The sequence below is a fragment of the Dipodomys spectabilis genome, unplaced genomic scaffold (assembly GCF_019054845.1).
Source record: "Dipodomys spectabilis isolate Male_0828 unplaced genomic scaffold, ASM1905484v1 ptg000081l, whole genome shotgun sequence".
In the NCBI taxonomy this organism is placed as follows: domain Eukaryota; kingdom Metazoa; phylum Chordata; class Mammalia; order Rodentia; family Heteromyidae; genus Dipodomys; species Dipodomys spectabilis.
The window spans coordinates 9748144-9772987 of record NW_024870758.1 but is presented as its reverse complement, the minus strand read 5'-3'; the positions used below and the strand labels follow the sequence as shown (position 1 = coordinate 9772987).

Sequence of the window (24844 nt, the reverse complement as noted above, 5' to 3'; positions counted from 1 at the left end):
CTGAATTATTTTTCCATAATGATAGAGTTTTTAATACTGGAAACAAAAGTTCATTAGATTGTTGGCAACCTTTTGCCAAGAATTTTTTTTATTGGTGGCTGGATATAAATGATGATGGGTTAAATTATGCATATTAAAATATGGAGTCATATGAAGATTTTAAATATGAGGCTGTTGTGCTAACTCATGGATGACTTTCAGTGTATTCCTGCATTCTCTTATTTTTTCTCATTTCTGTTCTTTTCTATATTTATACTATTGTAATTTATGATTTTAACAGTTAGCTTTATTACTATTTTTCTCTTTGATTTCTCTCTTGAACACGTTGCTTTCATTTTTTCCTCTTTTATGTCATTTTTATCATATCTTTTTGTATCTCTGCAGTGAGTTCTTCTTTCATAGAGACTGTTATTGTAAGACGTTTGTCTTTTTCTCTCCATATTGTAAGAAAATAGTTATGTTTCATTTTTGTTTTGTTAATTTGGTTTACTTGTTTGATTGGGTTGAAATCATTGTACAAATTTCCTTGGTCCATTCTGTACTTGTCATCTCTGAATGAATGAGTTTTTCATCTACCAGGTAATTATAGGAAATTCATGTGGAAAAGAAATTTTGTCTTTTTAAGCTATGGAAAGAATGGGTATTTCTTGCTAAATTTAAAATAAAATAAGATTGAAAAGAAGTTAAGCTGAGTGCCAGTGGTTCACACCTGTAATCCTATCTACTCAGCTGGCTGAGATCTGAGGATCGCCATTCAAAGCCAGCCCTGGCAAGGAACATTTTGTAAGACTCTTATGTCCAATTAACCACTAGGAAACCGGAAGTGGTGCTGTGGCTCAAGTGGCAGAACACTATCCTTGAGCTAAAGAGCTGAGGGACAGTGCCCAGGCCTAGAGTGGACAAAAAAAAAAGTTAATAAGAAAAATGTGTGTTTTTTTTCTTTTGGAATGGCTAAGAGCCTATGATACTGATGAATAAGCCATTAGTTTGTACTCATTATAATCAATGTCTTAGAGATAAATACATTTTAGCTTTAAATTAAATACAAAAATTAAAACACACAAAACAAAGGAAACCCACATTAGACTAATGAACAAGTCACATCAAACACAGAAACTTAAATGATGAAGAATGTTTTTTTCAAGGACTGGTCGTAGGATCCTTATCAAATGCTTTCCTCTACCTCCCATTGTAATCTTAGTTCAATTTGTTAATATTAAAAAATAAAATCATTAAGTGTCCCAGTCATATTGTTTATATTACTAGGGATTCTTATATAGAGATATAGTTGAAAAACATTTAAGAAACTATTTACATTGACTTCTATATTTCCCTTTTTTCTAATTCTTTTCATATGCGCTATTGGACATTCTATTTATAGAAGAAAATCTCAAAGAATCCTTTAAATGTTACTCAGAAAATAAGAGCCATTTCTGCTCAATGTACAAGGCACTGTCATTCCACAGTATGATAATTTTGATAATATTTTCCCTGTTATTTATAGTTAGTTCTTGCCATATTATCTCTCTCATTTTCTCATAATTAGAGATATTTATCCATATTATTAAAGTTCAGAAATGTTAATTGCAGTATATAAAAAGTATATTCTTGGTTTTTCATTTATTATGCCTCCTAATCTTGTTTTGCTTATAACATATTTAATTTGACTTATATCTAACTTAGATAGACTACTGAGCCAACTGCCTTTAAAAAACAGGCCTTTTAAGTCATAGGTTACCAAACGGTAGGTGAATCAGGGAAAGGATATGGGGAAAATAATGTTCCAATGTGGATAGTATAATATAGATTGAAGCCACTTGTATGCTCAATTTTATATCTGCATAAAGCTAAAGGATAAAGGTGAAATCCAATGTGTGGCAACTCATTTCTTATACACTGTTTCTTACTCATCTGTCTAAAGTAATGACAAATTTGAGTCATATAGGATGGTTGGCCTAAGTAGGCTTTCTAGATGTATACCAAATTTAAAAAGGATCATTATGAACACCTCTCAAAGTAAGAAGATCCCCAAAAACCCTAAGATTGACAACGAGAGTTCATTCTATGGACTGATAGAAGACCAAACATGACTAAATGAAAGGACTTTGGAAAGTGGTAAACAGGATTCTTATAATAATCTTTGATAATTCTCTTATATTTTATTTTAAATAAAAATCTTAAATATTGACTGATGACTGGTTATCATAAAGAAATAATTATTAAGTTATCACATAGCTGGAAGATATTGAAAGTCGGAAGTTGCATTTATTTCAGCTCATAGCTTTCTCAGAGTTCTTTGTTTCAAATCCTCTGTTATGCTGTGATTTTGCTGATGTAAATAAATCATTCTTTTGGTATTGGGACTTGCTTAGTGAAAAAAAAATAGGAGTTACAAGAATAAAGACTCTATTTTAGCCCACTACAATCATCTGATAGTTTTCAAGCAAACATACCAATATAACCTGAAGTCTACACGGTAGTAAAGGCCCAGTAAGTTCATGGAGGGAAAATCAGCTTGTAGAGAGGCCATTCTTAAAGGGGAAGTTGAGAATGTGGGAGGGACTAATCTGCATTCTGTGACTGCACACATTTTTTCCTCTTAAAAATTTTAGCAACAGACTCTTTCATAAGTTAAACACATGCAATAAAAGTCTTAACAATATAAACAAGAAGAAAAACCAGGCTCCTTTAGTTATGAAGTCATAAAAGTTATATAAAGTCTAGCCTTTGATTCTATCATACTTGAAATAGATATTGATTTAAAATTCATATATTCATTGCCGTTCTTTTCAATTTCTCCACTTCTATTTTCCTTTAAACATCTAAACAACGTGACCTCATTGTTTTCCATTGGGCTGTTTTTTTTTTTTTAACATTGGCTGGGATGATTGAGATTCAGGAATGTGGGAAAATGGATTCCCAAACCACGTCCCTCCTCTTTCATTCTGAACTGTAATTTTTGGCTTGGCTTGAATCACAGTAATCACATTTCAGCCTGAATCCTCTGTAAAGTGATCTTTCTTAAACATTTCTTTCACTCATCAAGGGATCAGAAACAAAGCCATTCTAGCCTTTCAGCAAAACACTTACAAGCAGCTTTTTACAAAGAAGTCGCAAGAGGTAAATTTCCTTTAAAATTGTTTGAAAAGTGTACATTTTCAGTGCCTTGCTGTAATTTTTGTGAATCTTGTCATCTGTATGCCATGAGCTCCAGCAGCTATTTTAATCTGTTTTTGTTTGCAATCCATTTGGTGTCCACCCAAGGAAATGCAGGTGATTCTAATTAACTTACTGCTGAAGATGTAGGAAAAGAAACCTCAATTGTGTTACACAGAATTATACACTTAGAACATTTCTTCTATTATGTGTAGCACATTATTAATGAAAATGATTATGTGAGTATATTTCTTACCTAAATTAATTGCTATTTTCCTCTCTCTCTCTCTCAATCAATCAATGAAGCTTATGGTACAAGAAAAAGCCACACACATACACAAATACTCAGACACAATACAGACCTCAGGAATACTTGCCAACTTTTATTTAACAAGAGTAGCAACTTAAAAATAACATTATTTTTACTTTGTGCAACATAGTTTAATATCTGAAATAACCCTGTTCCAATAAAAACCTATTGAAATACTCTCAGGCCTCACTCTGCCCTGAAGGTAAAAGTGATTAATTGAAAGATTTTGGCAGATCTCCGCTCACCACCAAGGCAGTTTAATTTAGAACACATTCAACCATTTCTCAGTGTCTCTGTGTTGGTGGAGCATAACTTTTGATCTTCTTTGGGGAGGTGGTTGTAATTCAGACCCTTTGGCTAGCCACTTCCTGGAGGTTTTCATGGCTGCCTCTGCTAAGCACTCAGGTAAAAGAGGGCTCTTCGATACTCTCTTGTGGGTTAGTAAAGCAAATTGCATGCACAAAGGCAGGATATTTCTACAAACTTGTCCAGGCACATCAACAGCATCAATATTCTGTTTAAACACAGACAAGATGGTTATTTTCAAATTTTTGGTGTTCTCTGCAAATTTTGAGAAATTCTGTTATCAACAGACACTTTCCCAAAGATGGAGAGGATCCTAATCTCAATCCTGGATGAAGTTGGAAAGTCTAAGCTTTCTGGTTTCAGGAAATATAAGTAAGTTCACCATTTCCATTTTGAGAACACAAGATACTTCTCAGTGGGAATTATTAATACTTCTGCTAAACAGATATACGAAAATGGGCATATTCCTTCTTATGTGGTATAGAGATCTATGTTAAATTGTGACAATCAAAGGCAAGATAAATTTTTATATTGGATAGCTATCCCTTCAGTTCACAAAACTACTCTCTGCATGATTTGATAAATATTGATTAAAAACTACCTATCAATGGAATGTAAGTCATTGAAGACAAAGTAATAAACATGCAGTCTTGGATGGAGAATAGTCTTATACACATATATGCAACATATAATATGCACTGATATGCTAGCAGTGATTATCTGTGCAGTGTGATTATAAACATGTTTTTAAAAATTATTTTACTAGCTGGTCGCAGGTGGCTCACACCTGTAATCCTAGCTAATCAGGAGGCTGATATCTGAGGATTGAGGTTCAAAGCCAGCCCAGACATAAAGTTCCATGAGACTCTTATCTCCAATTAACCACCAGAAAACCGGAAGTGGTGTTGTGGCTCAAGTGGTAGAGCACTTGGCTTGAACTACAGAGTTCAAGACCCACAACTGACAAAAAAAAGAAAAAAATATTTTATGTATTCTCAAATATTTTAAAATATATCCCTTTTTCATACCTCTTCATATATACATGTATTAATCTTATGAACAAATAACAGTAGTATTTACTGCTAAAATATTATGCCACAGTTTATGCTTCTTAGTTTTGAAACTTACATTGGAATTGTATTCTCACAGGCTGAATTGAAAAATACTTGGAAAGTATCATAAATCTACTCCATATGCTTTAATATTTCATATCTTTAATTTAGCTAGAACATAGTTTAAGTTATGAAATCAGGTTCAAAATCTTTGGGGGCACACAGAAGAAGTTTCCAGTTTTAAGTGCCTTTATGAACTATGTTATTATTAGAATCATTTTGCCCAAGTATGCAAAAAAATATGGTTTAGAATTGAAAAGATATGGTTGTTTCCCTACTTAGAATCTCTGATTCTCCCTCAATAATTAATAGTATTGCTATGCACAATCTTAGGTCTCATACCAAAAAAAATACAGTTAAAAGCCAAAGGATCGTACTTGAGGTTGCCTTTCTTAATTTCTGTCATTATAATATTGGTCGAAAGATTACTGGAGGTTCCTTTTAGTGGTCTAGGAGAAACTTATCTTCTTAGCTTCAATCTTGACAAGATTAGAGTTGTAAGCTATCTAGCAAAGTATTATATATACCGTTTAGTTTTACTTAAAGCACTACTTGTTGACTTAAAAGAAGGGAATTCCAATACCAATTGCTTCCTTATTTAAAACTCATCTAGCACTGGTCTAATACAAACCAGATTTCCTGCTTCTGGGTGATTTTGACACATAGACCTACATTGAAAGTCTTACTGAAATATGTGTACATATACATATATATAATATATGTATATATAATTATGAATATTTAGCTTCTATTATTCCGATTGAATGTATTATTATGAAAAATGGTATATCAAACTATGATGCTTTACATATGTTGTTGTTCATTAATATACTATTTATGGAGTACCTCCTGATATATATTGATTTTCTAAATGGTGAGAACCTAAATTACAAATAAAATTTATGTATTCCTTTATGTGAAATATAAAGAAAGAATATCCTCACTTTTCCATTTCCCCAAGGGCTAGAATGTTTGAGTTTTCAGAATTATATTTCAAAAATCCACAATCATGGTAGGGGGAAAACAAAGGAGGAGGTAACAATGCTCGATAGGAAATGTACTTATTACCTTACTCATATAACTGTAATCCCTCTGTACACTATTTTTACAATAAAAAACATAAAAAATTCCACAATCAGTCCCAGTAGCTGATTCTTGAAGTGCTATTAGAAAGTAGAAATGAAAGACTATCAGACTGAAAGTCTAGATTTTATGCCTTTGGTCCTCCACTTAAGTCTTAAGATTAATAATGGAGTCTATGTTTTAGATATATTTTTCAGAAATGTAGAGAGATAATTGTTTTAAAATACATCTTCACACAGTTTTGCTTGTGCCTAAAATTCTGCAATTAGAATCTTATTACCTTGTCTTGACACACATGGAGAGATTGCTCATCAAATATCAGTAATCATGTGAACTTTAATGTAAGCTAATCTGCTACAACCTTTCTTAAGAGCTGACATTAACCAAAAAGAACAAACATACAAGACTTAACTTCAGAAGAATGTGAGATATGAAACGATGGAGGAAAAGGAGTTAGGGCAATAAAGGATGGGACAGGAACACAAGCAATAAATGATGGGCAGGAACAAAAGAAGAAAGTCGGTGCATCATGTTGGATTTAAAGGACTAGGTAACATGATCCAAATGCTCACCCTGCTTAGATTTCTTCTAGTTTTAGATATGCTAATATACAGGGGAAATAATTCTTCCTTTTGTACTTATGGATTCAAGAAAAGAGAGGGACATTTTTCAGGTTGACTAAATGAAATTAATTTTTAAACATGATTTATTCTTGTCATCATAATATTTTTCAATCATAAGGAAATTATGAAAAATAATCTTTCTTCAAGGACAATTTGTATAATGACTTTCCTTTCAGGTACTGTACTGCTTATATTGAAGTCCTTCAGCCTTTGTAGGCCTTTGTTTTATAGATTTAAATGGCATATAGAGAAATACCTTTCCTCCTTGGAATCATGAGATTTCTGACAGCCATGCCTTTCTCTTCTCTTTCGTCAGGCACTGCACCACAGTCCCTGACTTCATGACTTTTCCCACTCCTTTCACTCTTTTGTGCATACTGTATGTGTAGCTGTCTGTGAACGATCACTGGATCCATCTGACATCTCTCTCTAATGACCTTAAGTCTTCCCCAGCAACTCATTTGTCTGAACTAGAGACACATGAGCCTGGACATTGAAAAACTCATGAAGTCCTAGATTTCTAATCTGCTTTCAAGTTTTAAAACAAATCCTAATGAAAGGCTATTATACCCAGGACCAAATGCATTTCTACTAATTCATTGGCCTGAGTATCAAAAGAAAAGAGTGACCTTTCACCTGAGTGAAGAGCAAAGTACACTAAAAGTAAAATTGGAGAGGAGGAGGATACTAAGCTGGGGAACATAGCATGCTTTTAGAAGTAACAATGTGACTTCCTTCCCCCTTTCTTTGCTTTATCAAGCAAAGGAAACTAAAGCAAAGCAACACAACACAATAAAACCCTTTCTTCTCCAATGTGTGGAAATATTGTCATAGGAGACAGAAGCCTCTTCCCCCTCTTCTTTTTTTTGTTTGCTAATTTACTGGACCATTTTAAAGCAGTTACATTCAATTAGTGTTCCAATAAGTGACAAAGGTGTCTAAACTTCAAAAAGAGGTACAAATGTTTTTCCCAAGACAGGTTTGCTAGCAGGAGTTTATTAGAGGTCAGACAGAGGTGCAAAGAAACATCATGGAATAATGTAACTCTATAAATGTAAAACAAAAATGAAGGCTAATGTGTGTCTTTGTTCAAATCCAGTTTTGCCCCACTGAAAATTTCACTGACATGTTCTCAATTGTTTTCTCATGGTTTCAAGTTTTCATACTCTCTCCAACTTTAAGCGTGTTACCTGCCAACATCATGTTTTTCTAAAAATAGAACTAAAAATTCATTATTTAACAATGTCCAAGAAGTAAAAGTATCCCCCCACCACTGCCCATCATCCTGTCAAACAAGACATGATATTCAATAATGCTGGAATATAGTATAACAAAATATAGCAGACAGGTTATGTTCTTAAGAGAACGTGACACTTCAAACACTTCACAAAATAAAATGGTTGTTTGTAAACTTGTATTTTTGTGCCTCCCTTAGAAAATTCACTTAAATCCTGTCTGAATTGTGGCTTGTCTACATTTTTGATAACAGAGTATTTGATTTAAATTAAGTATATGGAATTAATTTATTCTAATCATTATATATATATTATTCTATAATTTTATCTGAAAAATACTGATGATTAATCCTTTGTCTTTAAATGAAGTATTATTTAGTTGTTAAACATCACCATATTTGAATCTATAACTACATGGAGAAAATATGATTAAGATTTATTATATTAACTTGTGATCCTGTTTCAGAGTCACTGGTTGTTGCTTTTTGGGCATGAAGCTCTATTTTTTTCTGTTGGATTCTCAGAAATACATGGTCAATCTACACACTATTTTAACCTAGAAGAGCTCATTTTTAGTGTTAATAAAGTTTCTATCTTACTAACTTTTTCCTTATGTAGCATTTTCACTAGTTCACCTGGGAAGGCATCCTCCATCCATTAAAAAATTCTTGTAAAAAGAAGCCTTTCTGGTGGGAAAGGAATTTGAATTGAAAACATGGACATACATATATCAGGGCAAGGATTAAAAGATGAACATTATACGTGAGGAAACATTATAAGAAGGTTTCACTATATTAGTTTTTCCAAGACAGTGATCCAAGTCAGTCTTGGATTATGTGTGAAAAGTAAGAACTTTATACTATAACAGGTGCTGGCAGGAAACTCCCATTAAAGCTTATGGAAGTTATGCCTGTAAAGTCTTGGCATCTGAGAAAATTCTCTCATAAGAATGTATTATGCATCAGACTTTTCTCACTAGAAAAACAATGTGAGGTTGTGAGTACTTAACAATATTCCTCCTCACTGTTTTGTGAATGCTATCCTTCAGTGATGACATCTTTGCTGGCCTTGTGTTATATATGAAGTGTATTTCAGCCTTCATTTCAGCACCTCAAACGTGCATTGTCTTCAGGATAGACAATAGAAATATTGGCCTGCCATCTGCTTGTCCTATTGAAAGCATAAGTTTGAAACTATTTTCTCTCACTTGAGTTGATGGATTTATACAATCCATCCACATTCTGAAGACTGTCTCTCTATATGACGCATAGAAGACAAGACACTTCTGGAGATGGAAATACAGACTATGGAGTATTGGGTGATAATTAATGTAGGCTTAGTTGGCACATATGTTGGAAAGAACTAACATTATGTCTGGCACATCCTGGGAGCTTAATAAACTCCATCTTTACTTTACTTACATAAATTAACTTGTATCTATTTGACCACATCTTCAAAGAATAACGATATAATTCTTTGAACAGGAGTGTCCTTATTCTAGCATTAACAGGTAAGTTATTTTTTTCAATCAACCTGTATTTTCTAATCGATTAAGTCTAGAGATTAAAATATTCTTTCATTTTAGCTTGCCAGCTGGACACAACTGAATGAAAATCTCTATCTTGCAAATCTTCTATTTATAAAAAATTTGATTTGCTTCTAAGGGTCAGGTTTAAAACTAAGATAAAAATTTAGATTACAATGTATGGTAGATAGAGCTCACTGACAAGAATCAAGAGCCTATGCATATTCAAACATGTAATTGCTTAAATATTACCAAATACTGCTTTACTTATATTTTATTGTATAAATAATTGCATTACTATCTAGAGGTTTTTTTGTACATTTTTTATTGCAAAAATACTGTACAGAGGGGTTACAGTTACATGAGCAAGGTAATGAGTACACTTCCTATTGAGCACTGGTCCTGGGGTTTGATCTTCATTTACTAAGGCTAGCACTCTACCCCTTGAGCCACAGCGTCATGTCCAAATTTTTCTGATTAATTAGAGATAAGGGTCTCATGGACTTTCCTGCCTGGGCTGGCTTTAAACCACAATCTTCACATCTCAGCCTCCTAAGTAGTTAGGATTACAGGGGTGATCCACTGGCACCTGGCTACTATCTATTTTTAAGCATGTTTTTCAAGTATCTATGTATCTATGTGTCTATGTGTCTATCTTTCTAGGAAAAAAAGTTTAGGGTAATAAAGTTAGAATAGAGAACACACACAAATACACATAAAACCACTTGCATGTACACCGATATCACCCCAGGCAATGTGCCAAAGTGTGGTCTCTATAAGGAAGATTTTGCTTGAGGCCATTAGCAAACTAGCTTACCACCGCATTGCTCTGTCCACTTCTTGCTGCATGGTTCTTTGCTGTATCCTGAGCTTCCCCTTCTACCATGAGAGAACATTTCTTCAAACTGTTTTATTGCCAATAGATTTTTACTTTGTATGATGAAATGAAGCAAGGGACTGGTTTCATTAGAAGAAGAGGTAAACAGAGCATTAATTAAATTTGCTGATGATACTAAATTGGGAGGAACTGTGGACATCTGTGAGGACAAAAGAATCATACAAATGGACTTAAGGAGTTTAGAAATTTGAGCAGGAAATAATAAAATGAGATTCAGCCTTGAATAATGCAAGCTAATACATTTGGGAAAAGATAATCAGAAACATGGTTATTCTGAGGATGGTAGATGCCTGGAAAGTGGCAATGGTGAAAGAGAGCTAGGGGGCGATAATGAGAAAATTATATACAAACTTACCGGGAAGAAGGCACAATTTATGCATAATTTTTTGAACCAGAAAGATGATGGTGCTATTCTTATGACATTAGTATGCTAAAAACTATCATGTTAGCTTTGGTTACTTAAATCCCTTAGGTTTATGAAACAATTTAACACACATTGCTGAGAGACTGGCTTCTTCCTATTAAAGATGACACCTGCATCGAACATTAGAATTTGCCCCATCCTATTACAATTATTGCTAGTACAGTTTACCATATAAGTATAGATACATATCATGTGACATTGCAAAAGAAATTAAAAAGAATACCTTATTCTCACTTTTAATATGATTTCCCTAACTTCTGGATAATATGGTTGCATATGTTTAAAGAGATATTTAACTGTGTCTTCCAGCAGTTTAATGACTCTTCAGTCAATGACTCTTCTGGTTATCATTTACCTATAAATCCATCTTTATAGGTAAATGATAAGCAGAAATCTTGAATGATATGAACTATCTCTTCATTCATCATGCATCCATCCCCTGCCACATCTCTGTGAAGACAGAGATAAAGTAGACATCTTTGCTAGAGTCAAGGCCTACATTCTAGCTGGAGGAATGACAAGAAAAGCATCCATTTCAATCCCAGGAAATAGAGAGTGTGGTAGGGAAAGCAAAGCTGTCATAACACACTAAGAAGGCAGTTATTCAGATCATTATGTGTTGGGGGAGGGGAGGGGGTTAGAGCAAATTAGAGAATTTTCTTTCAAGAAAGAGAGGTGGCTTTCATACTATTTGTAAAGATGTGCTAAGTGTACAATTGTGATGAGATTTCTAAAGTGAAGAAAGAGCACATGGAAGGAATAAAGGCCTTTGGAAACCTTGTAATTGACATTCCTGGTAGAAGCAATTTCTGCAGACACTTCACATGGGCCATGTGCTTACATTTTTTAGTGGGAATAATCAGTGTGAAGCTCTGTTTATTCTGATAAGGAAGAAGTACTATTAAAGGGTTCTAAGAAGAAACTCCGTGTTTATGAGGGAGAGTTTTGACAGCATTGGAAGAATAGGAAAACACACACACACACACACACACACACACACACACACACACACACACACACACACACACAAGGGTAGGAACAAAGGCAATGTCTCATAATGAGATTTGTCTCAATAAAATTATGGTGTCCTAGTCAGAGCCACGGCAGGTGAAGAATCACTTTCAAGATACAATAAGAAAGCAGAGATGATAAGATTGGTAAAGAATGTTGCCTGCAATGAGAGACAGAAAAAAAAGCTAAGAAGTTCAATATGTTTCTTTCTAGGGAAAGGAGAAAATAGGCTGTGGTATCTATGAACATGCTAAGAAGTAAGGAAGAACATGATGGATACTGATGACTTTAGCTTGAAAAAGTACAATTTTGGGGGACAGAGAAGAAATTCCAGAAGAGTAGATCCTAGACAGGAGGTCTAAATGGAAAAAGCAATGTGAGGAGGTATTCACATATGTAAACACTGTAGTTTGTGGATGACTGAAGGAAACATGGAAGTTTTAGGTATGACTGAGATCACTCTGACAGACTGAGTAGCATGAGGTGGCAACATCAAGAAGTGAAACCAGAGAAAATAAACATTTTTTTATTGGTTTCAATAGCTAGGTAAAGCAAGAAGTCCCACTGTTAAAGTGTACAACTTCAAATGCATGGGCAAATACCCATTCTAAAGATAAAAAAGGAAAGAAAAAATACTGCTCACTTTAGTGATTACAATATTGCCTTTTGGGTCATCGCTGCTCTGTAGGAGGCTGATAAATTCAGGTTAACCCCAATGGTCAAAAATGTAAAATGTTGCAAAAGAAGAATCATTAAAGTAACAAAAACAAAAACAATAATGGTGCAATTCTAATGACATAGGTATAGTAAAAGACTTTATAGAGCTTTTGATAGCACCAGCAGTTCAACTTTTGTCCTCCATCAAGTAAATTTGGAGAAAATGAAATCAATATTCATGCCAGAACTCAGGGTATTGATATCCTGTCTTCATTAGCTTAAATTGACATGCTTCTCTATTGATCATGTATTTCTTACTGCAAATTCTTTGACATACTCTTTTAACACAAAAACATTGTCATCAAATAAATACTTCCTGAGAGGCACATAGAAAACAAAAACTGATTCAAGAAGGTGAGATACTCATAAGGAAGTAAACTAATACTGAACAACACTAACATGGTATTCTAACTCCAAATAAAAAGAAAATGCTGTAAGCTCAACTTTCAGTGTGGTTATGGGAACTGAGCCTGTGCCTGACCATTCGCAGGCACATCAATTATAAGTCATAGTTACCATTCAATTACTTGATTAAAAACAGCAGGCTATTGGTGTTGAAACAATGCCTAATGGGATATGACTTCCTCTGATGAAAATGAGTAGAGAATGGATATGCTAGTAGCTGCTTGGATGGTTAACTTAAATGGAATATCCAAAAATTGATGAAAATAAAATCTTTAAGGAAACCTAACTTCAATTGTTTAGCATAGCTGGGTATTGATGGAAAGATAGTACCTTATTGAACAATTTAACGTATTCTCACCACGAGTAGCCTTGTTTAAATGATCAAAATACAAATTTCTCTGAGTATCATGAAGCTCCTTTTATCTAATAACTCTTAACCACGTTTCTTTTTTTATAGTTTCCAGCATTGTATAAGTGAGTCACTAGCCAGAGACTTTCCAATGATGATTGAAGCAATGTAGAACATTACATGTCTATTTATTCACAAGTTATAAAGAATCCTTCATTATCAGCCACTGTGTGAAGAGTTCACTCATACTTGAGGAGGGGGTGGGGGAAGCTATGTATTGTAGGTAATCTAAATTTTCTTCTGTAAGTTATTTTATCACGCTAAAACACAGCATGTTTCTTTCTTTCTTCCTTTTTTTTTTTTTAAGAGTGAACTATTACACAGTGGACTGATAGCCTTCTATAAACTCAAAAGTTCTTCCAGGTTTATCATTTAAGATCTGTTTTGGGTTTGCAAAGTTTTTCTTCTCAAAATGCCTTGACTTTTGTGTTTTTCTATCTGATTATTTGTTTTGTGACCTGAAAATAGAACATGGTTTGAAAAGTATAAAATCAGGAAAAATTAGATAAAAGTAGAAAAAGATTATTTTTAACTCGAGAAAAACATTCTTAACGCAATAACCTGTTGCACTCTAAGATAACCTCCAAAGAATTTAGAGAAACTTCTAAGATCTGAATCTTTCAGGAAACAGATAAATTACTATCCAGTACTCTGTACAGGGTAAGATGTTATGTTCAGTGCAAGCTATTATAGCTATTTTATCTAGAATCTGTATTTCTTCTGATATCTATGTATCTATGTATCTACTATCTGTATACATATATTTCTTAGTCTACAAGTGTATGTCTTTTAGTCTGTTTTCCTCTATATACAAAATACAACTTATTCTCTCAGTCTATATATACAAATATATATGATATTATTAAAGATCAATGCTTAAGTTGGATTCTTCATTTGAAAGTAAAAATTCCCTGAAAAATGCCATTGTTCTTTGGATATGTTTAAAAGGAACATTATTTACAATGGACCAAAATGAATATATTGTAGTTTCAGGCTAATTTAGCTTCCTGAGATAACCAAAGACTCCTTAATTATTAATTTTTATGTTTTAAGGAAATGTTTATCCAAAAGTAACAAGTAGAGTCTTGTTCTGCCACTAACTAAAACTATTCTGTCTCAGAACTGAGTGACAATAAGGTGGAAGTTATGATGATTTTTTATTTTTAATAAATAGCTCACAGTATGTAACAAAGATAAACCCATTTTTGAAAAACTGAAAGTCCACATTTGACTCTCAAGGCAATAAATATTTGAACTATTTTTTAGTGCTTTTTAAATTTTTATTATTCATTTTGCTCTTGCCTTTTTGAAAACCTGAAAGCTTTCCAAATACATGTAATTTTTTCTTCAAATTTTGTAAACATTTGTTTTCAGACTAAATCATCCTGCCAACTTTCAGACAAGATTATTTTTAATGGTTGAATTATTAACTTCTGAATAGTATAAGACCTTTTAATGAAAAACTCTCAAACCCAGAACTCCCATCTTGTTAATGACAACCACCATAGGATATTTTAGAGTATTGTATCTTGATATGTTGACGTGTTAATATCATTTTAATTCTACATTTACAATAAGAAGTTAATTGCCTAGGGTCTTGACATTGGTTTCAGATCAACAGACTCCAAGGGAAGTTGAAAACTAGGCTTAGGCTTTTCTGAGAAAAGATATTATTTATTTGTATGCGTTAGGGATTGTAAGTGTGGGGTCATCCCCTGACTAATTTGACTAGATCCACATTGCTGTCTGTTAGATGGTGGTTGAACTGCACATTTACTCCTAGGTGAACTTTCGTTGTATTTAAGCTCTCTTTGTGTAATTATTTTATTTTATTTTTTTGGTCCAGTTGTGGGGCCTGAACTCTGGGCCTGGGCACTGTCCCTCAGCTCTTCAGCTCAAGGCTAGCGCTCTACCTCTTGAGCCACAGCACCACTTCTGGCTTTTTTCTTTTTGCTTATGTGGTGCTGAGGAATCGAACCCAGGGCCTCAGGCATGCAAAGCAAGCACTCTACCATTGAGCCACCTTTCCAGCCCTTGTGTAATTATTTTAAAAGACTGTTGTGTATATTGCTAGATATAGATAAACTGCATCAAATATCATTAATCAGTGAAACAATACAAAACATTTCTGTATGTACAATTTGTGGTCAGTGCATGCTGCCCATGGAGTAATGTGACTCTCACTCATTGAAAGAAGAAGCAAGTATCAGGCAACTATGGCCAAGATGGCAGCTTGTTTCCTAGTTTGTCTTCTCTTCATTACAGACCTCACACGCATGTCTTTTTGTTCTCATTTGTTTTCTTAACTGAAAAACTCAGCTTCTCCCCGTCTTTCTACCTTGTCATCTCTGATTTCTGTTGGTTGTCTTTTCCTGGTTTTTCTTTTTGTACTCTTGCTGGCTGTTTCCTGTTTACTCTTTTTTGATTTTGTCTTCCCCTCTAGCCCTGAATGTGGCTTTCTTACAGACACAGAGGCCCCAGCATGACTACCCAAAAGAGCCAATTCCAACTTGGACCCTACACAACACTACTGCTGTCAGGAAGGTGGCTGTCTTTGTGGCTGCATTAAAATAAAACAAAACACAAAACACCAACAGCACTAAACTGGTCTTAATTTTAACTCAGAAAGAAAAACTAAGTTCATTTTCAGTAAACTCTCATGGAGCTTCTTTGAGGATCATCTCCACTGTAAATGCATGTAGATGCCTAGCTCTAGGCATGCAAAGCAAGTATTAAAAAAAGTAGGTCACTGCCCTCAGAAACATTTGGTTCAGTCCACAAATATTCCCTTGGGAAAAAGAAAAAGTGCTTATCTTGTATTCTTGATTTTTTAAGCATGTAATTTTTATCAGTTTGTTTTGTTTTTGTTCCTTTTTTTTTCACTCACTGCTTATAAAACTAGCAAGCAGAAGTCTCTCTGGAACAAGATAGAATCATAAAAGTTTTCAAAAATCTCATCAGAAACTAAACAGTACAAATTGCACATTCTTCATGGAAGTATCAGTGTTTAATATGTGCTTGCATCCAACTATAATAGATTATCCCAAAGTGGGAAAGAATGAGCAGTGTATAAAACCAGCAGCACTGGGATCACAGCTTGTGTACAGAAAGCAGTATGATCGGCACTTTAGGGCTCTGGGTTCTAAGGCAGCAGGAAATGGCAATGTAAAGTTTTATGTTTGCAAGAAAGCACTCAGTAGTATTTCGAGAGGCACAGTTGTTCACAAACAGAGCACCAGGAAAACTTTATAACAACAAACTTCATATGTCTCAGCAATATTGCTCTATTATAATCATGCTTGTTATTTGTATAAGAAATACACACGTGAGCATGCCTCACTGAGCTTGTAAATCAACACATATAGAACAAATACTTGTCTACTTTAATACGGTCCATGTTATGAAGTTTTCTGAATTAAATAAAGATATTGGTGATGAAAGGTATAACTATTTTTGTGATAGAAACAAACATGTCCAAATAAATATTCATGAAATACAGATTTCACTTATAATGTCCTGAGCTTGGTAATGTGACATTATCTTAAATTTCATGTAATAGTAGAGAAATCCCCCCCCCCCAAACCAATTAAGGTAAAAGAATAATTTTAGCCATTCTTTTTTTTCCAAGTTGCTATAATCTACCCAGAGATAACTAATTGTTCAAAGTAAACATTCCACTGAGACCACAAAAGGAATCCATTACACAAACATATAATTCACAGTCATTTTTAGTGGGTTGTAAACAGTTTGGAATGAGTAGAAAATGGGACAAAAATCAAAGTGAGCATTTTGAAATGAAAAAGTGTTTGCTACAAAAGGTCAGTCCCTTTGCTTGGCAAAGTATGTAGAAAAGCCTGGGAAAATGCTGATCACACAAGCAATGAGGGAATTTTAAAGCCAACAGCCTCCTTGTTTCTTTAAACAGACATCGGAACCTATAACTGGATCCTGTCAAACAAACGACAGCAAAAAAAAAATATAACAGCTGCTATGAAGTCAAGTTGCGAGATAAAGTTTTTGAGGCTAAGGACCTTCTCAGACGTAGACTAAAGGTCTTTCTTAAATCCTTAAGCAAGGTTATAGATCCCAGGGTGGCTTTCAGGCATTAAGTCAAATATGTAACTTTGTGTATCATTCCTGTCATAGTCTTTCTGTGGTTCAGAAAAAAGCCAGAGAGGACAAACTGCTTGTTGATTAGCATTTGCTGAGACACATTGCAAGCAAGCTTAAACCTGGAAGTCACCATATTGCTTTAAAGATTTGTGGTACATGGCATGTAATGTAAATTTTGCCATCTTAACTGTTTTTGAATGTGTACTTCAGTTACAGTTAAGTATGATCAAATTGTTGTGCCACATACCTCTAGAAATCACAGACAGTTGCTAAATAGTTTGGAAGCATATTAAGCAGAACTGAAAATCTTGAAAGCCAATCTAAATTATATTAATTTGTTAAAACTGTTACATTTACTTATAAACAAATATTATTAGGTGTAAAAATATGTTTAAGGTAGATTTATGCTCATTCATTTGGTTAACTCTGTTGCTTTATTCAACAAGTCTTCAGTTAGGTACATGTTTGATACTGATTGAGAGAAAGTGCTGCTTCTTATTTATGAAGTGCCTTTTAGTGCATCTCACACAAAAAAGACAAAGTTTTTCTTCATATTGTACTGTTGTTGTACTGAGGTTAAAATGGACATGTATATTTACTTTTCAAAGTTTATTATCTTTCTTGCTCTTTTTTTTGGGCAGTATTAGGGTTTCAACTTATGGCTCATGTTGCTAGGCTGGCCCCCTATCCCTTTAACCATACATATAACCCTATTTTCTGGCTTCTTATTTGAAGATAGGGTCTCTTTTCCCATTCAGATATGATCTTGAGCTTTGATCTGCCTCCTTTAGGCTTCCAGATGTTGTTGGGATTATAGCATCTTGTTACCCTCAGTGGAAATGGAGTCTTGTGGATTTTTCTGCCCAGTCTGTCCTGGAACTGTGATCTTCCCAATTTAGGCATCTCCCATAGGCTGGGATGACCAGCTTATGTGACTGTTTGGTTATGGGTTGCGGAGTCTCACCAATTTTTCTGCTCAGGCTAATCTTAAACTATGATCTTTCCTCCCATTCTTAGCCTCCTAATTATCGAAGATTACAGGCACGAGTCACTGCTCCCTGGCTGCTTTTCATAATTATGGTGGTATTAGATCTTGTAGCATCTATTCTTTTCTCTCAGAGCACGTATCACTGTTTACTCTAACATATACTCATATTCAAGTGTATCTGTTTAATGGCTATTTCTCTATATTCTCAGTTGGTGGCGGGAAGAACAGCACACAGTAAGTACTCAATAGCTACTTGTGGCCTAAATGCAACATATTGTTGGCATCTATATCTTCATTTAACCAATATTCAGTGCTTACAATGTGTCACATATCAATGTAAGCTTCTTTTCAATACTAGGTCTTCACAAAAGAGAGTTAATCCTTTATATACATTGCATAGAAGGAATTATGACTTGGGAGTTGACTACTTAGTACACCAGTTTAGACAATATATAAATATTAAATTAAAAATACAGAACATATAATTAAATTAAATTTATATAAAATTTAATATATCCAATCCATTTTCTAAGGCCTTTGTCTATATCAGACATGACTGAGATCACTTTTAAGTAAGCAATTTTTATAGACATGTATTTTCATTATAAAGTATATAATGTGTTCTAAGAAGAAATAGAAAATTGAGTTCTCACTTCTTATACCTGTATTACCACCAATATGTTACAGTACATTCCTCTACATGTTTGTTATCCCAATCTTTAAAGAAGTATCAGCTGGGTGCTGGTGGTTCACACCTGTAAACAGATCTACTCAGAAGCTGAGATCTTATAACAGGATCAAGGCCAGTACAGGCAAGAAACTCAGGACATTTTTACCTCCAAGTAACCAGCAAAAATTCATGGGGTACAGATCAAATGGGATAATATCAGCCTTGAGCACAAAAGAGCCAAGTGAAAGTGAGGCCATGAGTTCAATTCCCAGTACACACACACACACACACACACACACACACACACACACACACACACACATGCACGCACACACGTGCACTCACACACTTGTGCACACACACAGAGTGACAAATGATTTCATAATTTTTGTCATTTTAGCAAAGATATGAATGAAATATTTGCTGAATGTATTTCCCAAAGCATTTTTTGTAAGGAAACACTTAAATTGAGATTTTTTCCCCCACTGGTCAGTTATGATAGCTTATCATTCTGCAGTAAAGCAAGGCTGAAGGAACCACCAAGGTGAGCTATAAAGACAGCCACATTCTTTAACACTCCATCTTTCAAATGTCTGAAACCACAGAGATGACTACAGTTGGTGAAGAGGAGAGTACTCCGGTGTTCAGAGGAAAAAGAGAACCAAGTTTAGGTAAAGATATATGCAGAATAAGTTTTTTTCCCCAAATTGTTTTACATTGTCTTACTATTGGATTTTCTTCTAAGCATATCTAAAAGGTACAAATTTTAAAAGCTAACTAACATTACTTTACTAAAAGTAAATACAGAATGCATATCATGCCAAGTACTGAGAAGAATTTTCCTGGGGAGAATAAAGTATGAAAAGTTTCGTTCTGTTATATTGCAAGTAGTAAAATGAATGGATGAATGAATGAATGAATGGAGTTATCTGTCTTCCTTATAACACTTCATTTTTAAGTCTAGCATGTAAGTAACACTTATAAATACACCTAGAGTTTATAGTTGAGATTTTTAAAGAGAAAATAATCTCAAGAGAAAAGAGAGGAAAGGACTAAATCTTCCTTTTCTTCCTGTTTTTCCTCTTCCTCCTCCTCCTCCTCCTCCTCCTCCTCCTCCTCCTCCTCTTCTTCTTCTTCTTATTATTATTCTCCTTCTTCTTCTCCTCCTTCTTCCTCTTCTTCTAAAGACAAGTGTCAGTGTGCTGCTGTACTGAACTCTGAGGCTATTTCCCCAAGACTATGAGAATTAAACACACAGTTTTCACTAAATGTTCCTTTTCCATATCAGGTCCATAAGAATTTTTCATTATTCTGTAGTTGAGTATCTTGGCTGGAAGAGGATCTGGCCATTAGAAGAGGGGCTGTAGATTTGCTGAGTCCTAGCCCTGCTGAGAGAGTTGGCACCTTTATATGCTACTTCCTAATACCAACTCCTGCATAAAATGTCATCAGAAGCTTGCATAAACATTGGACTGAGATTCACATAAATTATTTCTGTCCTGAGGTGCTGTATGCCAGAATTTAGTAAAAACAACACTTTGAGTAAATAGAAGTGGCGTATAAATGTAAGAATATTAATCCAACAAGATGATCATAGAAAAATATAATCAAAAGTACACACTTTAAATCTTACAATGATGTGAGACATTTATCTTGTGCTTCCTAGTTTTTACTGAACATTTCCAGAGAGTTCCCTGAAGCTGACAAAGTGCTTTGAGTTGTCTGTTGCTTTGTGGCAGTATGATGCCTCTGTGTTTCATTAAAATGCTCAGGCATTATTTTAATAATTGTATGTGTGATTAGTGCCTGTTTAGTGCTGGATCTACAAATTCATTTTAAAAGCAAACATTGGGACAATGAAATTTAGAGCTATATACAATTGCTCTTGTCAGCAGAAATATCATCTCACTTTTATTAAAAATCGCAGCAAAATGACGTGAACAAAAGATACAATTTCTATTCATAGACATTTTCTACTTTACAATATTATACTGTCTGCACACTGAAAGACTGCATCAAACAGGCTGTTTTATTTTTGTGAAGGGTAGATTCATAAATCAAGAGGCATAGAGCTCTTCCTTGTATGTGCATGCATCTTATTACCTGCAGCTTCCCCCAATGTCCTATTTGGATATTTGATCTAATGTAATAGTGCTCACATCATCAGTAAAAATATCTTGGAAATGATGAAAATTTAACTATTGAAAATAATAACACTGTAATTCTCAGTGACCCATTTTAGCTTCAAGTATTTATTAAATAATAGTTATACCTAAAATATGTACTTGCAAAATTAAATGAAATTGCAACAGACAATAAAAATATATTTCTCTCTAAATTCCAATTGACTTCCTTTCTCCCAGACACCTCTCCTCATGTTTATTCTGCATGTACTGTTTCCTACCCTTTCTCAGTACTCTCCCTTTCACTCTCCGATGTGAGAATGTGCTTTTCCCCAAACTACTGTCTTTATCCACCTTCCCCACCCACTTTTTCTCCTCTTGTTAATTCTCTCATTCTCTACTGATCTGGGAATGATCAGATCCCAAAGCTGTCCTTTCAGTATAATTAAAGTATGAATTTCCAGGAGTTGGAAATTGCGGACCATTTTTATTATGCTTTTATAATAAAGCAGGTAACACTGAGAGAATTAAAATGGCCTTTTCCTAGCAGATTACTTGGTAAAGATTGTTTCCCCTTTGGTTCTATTGTTTCAAGAGACTAGAAGCCAGAAATGAGAAAAGGTTCACTAATTCTCTTTTTCTGAAAACACCTCTATCTTTCACATGATATATACGCCCCAAGATCCTGGGAATATGTTGTAAACTTGTAACAGATGGTGATGAAGCCTCACATTTTTATATAATACATTCTTTAAGATTCTGCATCTAGTAATATATATCTTCCAGGAAAAATGACCTTGAATGAGTGAAGTCATAGTGTGAAAGAAAAAAACATCCCACAGATAGATGAGCACAGAAATGATGAGTCAATTGGGTTTTATTTTGTTCTCTTCAGTAAGATGAAATAATTTCAGATGAAAAACAATGTTGAACAAGAGAAATCAAAGGTCATTTCAACATTGGAGGTGCATCTGTTAATTGTTCCAGGAAAACTAGCTAGCTGCATTCTGCACTGAATAGAAACGTGGAAGATGGGGTGCCTCTGCAAGTTGAAATGCTATTTGCTTTTCTTAGATAATGTTGGGGGCTTACCAAAAATTGTTTTGGCACAACGTCTTCCAGCATGAATGTTAGGGGGGTTCTAACACTGTGAGCGCTGATATTTTATGAATGTTTTATCATTGGCTTGGAAACAAGGAGTTTGCAATTGAATCAACAGTATGTCAGACAGACAAAATATTAAGAAAAAAAGAACGCTAGTGAGAATTACTAATGTCCCTATTGTAAAAACAAACTGAACTTAATAAGAAATCTGATCCTCTTAACTGATTAACCAAAAGTCAAGTTGTAATTGCGTGGGTTTCCAGACAAATCAAGAGGCTCAATGAACTCAAGTGCTGGTTGTTTGGAGGATGAAGGAATGAAGGGAACTGCTGCATATTCAGTTACTCACCTCTTTTTTCGACAGCTTCAATGCATTGCTTTACAAACCGTGGAACTGTGGAATGTTCACGTTCACACACTGTGTGCAGATGAGAGCCAAAAATTTGATCTGCAAAAGAAACAAAGATGAGGCTTCATTAAAATCCAAGCTTGCGTTGTTCTTTAATTTGATTCTGATTCCATATCTTGTGCATGCTGAAATCTTCATTTTGCATAGGAATTCACTTTTTTGCTTTAAAAAAGCAAAAAGCTTCTGTGGCAGACATACAAAGACCACACGTCCTTTCTTTATGTATCAGGATTCTGGTACCAGAGTAAGAAAGTTAACACCCTTTGGTTGATTAAGCTGGGATGTCTGAGCCATCAATCTAGACCTTTTGTCTAGAAATTCTTGTTTATAAACTAACGAATAAGAATTCAGGTAACTTCTCCAAAATAACTGATCTTAATGTTCTTGATCTGAATATTTCCAGAAGATGGATTTTTGTGATTTCCAAGATGATTATTTTATCAGTATTTTAGGACATTTATTCTGTAGCTCAATGGTATTTGGAAATGCAAATCACAGGACAGGTACTCTGAAAGGAGTGGTTTAGCACTCTGGCTTCCTTCTACTTCTCTAGTTCTTTTTTATTTTAAATAAGATTTTTTATTGTGAAAATACCATACAGAAGGGTTACAATCACATGAGCAAGGTAATGAGTACATTTCTTATCAAGCATTGTTGCCTCTTCCTTTGTTTTTTCCTACCATCCCTGCCCTCCCATTTCCACGACTACACTTCCCCCCACTTTGGCCAAAGTTGTAAAGTTCATTTTTCGACATAGTACATCTCATTGTTGCAATGGAACCACCTGTATCCCTACTTAAACATTTTGTTTTTTCCCTTCCGCTCCCCAAATTATACCAACATCAAATACAGTGAAAACAGGGGTTATACCAGGGGGGAGGGACATACAAAGCAACAACAACAAAAAAATCACCTTATAAATATGTTAGAAACAATAGCAAGAAAGAAAAAAGCACTTATGTCCTTATCTTGTAGTTCATTTTGTTTAACATCATCTTATCTGACCTTTTCTGTTTGTCTCAGATATATACTAGTTATTGAAAATAGCAGCATTATTTACCATAGCTAAGATATAGAACCAAGCCAGACGTCCCTCAGTAGATAAACGGATCAAGAAAATGTGGCATATGTACACAATGGAATTCTATGCCTCCATCAGAAAGAATGACATTGCCTCATTTGTTAGGAAATGGAAAGACTTGGAAAAAATTATATTAAGTGAAGTAAGCCAGGCCCAAAGAAACATAGGTCCCATGGTTTCTCTTATTTGCAATAACTACTTCTCTAGTTCTAAGAATGACCTTTCCCTCAGGGCTCAACTCAGGTCACACTTTCCCCACAAACTCTTGCTTTCCTGACTCAGTTTTTCCTTTTCAGTGACATAGCTTTGTTGGAACACTAGATCCTCAGGATGTTCAGAGGTGAGGCAGAAGATGTCTGCGATCAAAATGGTTTTGCGACCTTGTATCAAAAAAATTAAACAGATATCAAAATGTGTATTTAAGCAATTTAAAGCTTTTTATTTTAGATCTCTGCATATGCCAATTCATCAGTGAATTTCTGTGAGTTGCTGGAGGTGCATTAGTCCTTGAAATACTTTGAACAATCCCTTTCTATTTCTGAGAGCTCTCTGCACTAATGTTTCCAAGAACACATACTGTGAGATTCATAACCTAGTGCTTTCTGCTTTCTCTTTGGGAACATGATTGATGTTAGTTTGCAGTTTATATTTGCAATTATATATATAATATACATATGTATATATAATAATATATAACATATACATATACATAAATATATGTATATTATAAACACATTATATGACATATATTTATGTATGTAACTACAAATATATACTATATATGAGACCTACATATATGAATATATGCAATATGTATTATATATAAAACTATATGTAATATATAGGATATATAAAATTCTATAAATATATACTAAATTATAATTGTAATTTGGATTGGAAATGTCCCCTGAAAGCTCCTATGTTGAAGTCTTCATCCCCAGGTGATAGTATTGTTGGGAGGGGCTTGGATTATGAGGGACTAGATCTAATCAGTGGATTAATCCATAAATGGATTTATAATTTGATTGCATTATAAGAGGTGGGTAGAAACAAGAATTTGGATGTGGTTAGAGGAAGGAGATCTCTGTGGGCCTGCTTTTGGAGGATATATCTTGTCCTTGGCCAATTCCAGTCTCTCTATT

At 34.3% G+C, this 24844-nt stretch overlaps 1 protein-coding gene across 3 annotated transcripts in view; it reads right to left on the bottom strand.

Annotated features, from left to right (window-relative positions):
- Arhgap15 (Rho GTPase activating protein 15) overlaps positions 1-24844 on the bottom strand; it is a 655060-nt gene that overhangs the window by 227097 nt on the left and 403119 nt on the right. For all 3 annotated transcript variants that reach the window (XM_042683470.1, XM_042683473.1, XM_042683471.1), the window contains exon 10: positions 22562-22660. In XM_042683470.1, coding sequence (XP_042539404.1) covers positions 22562-22660 — 99 coding nt within the window. The remainder of the gene's footprint in view (positions 1-22561; positions 22661-24844) is intronic.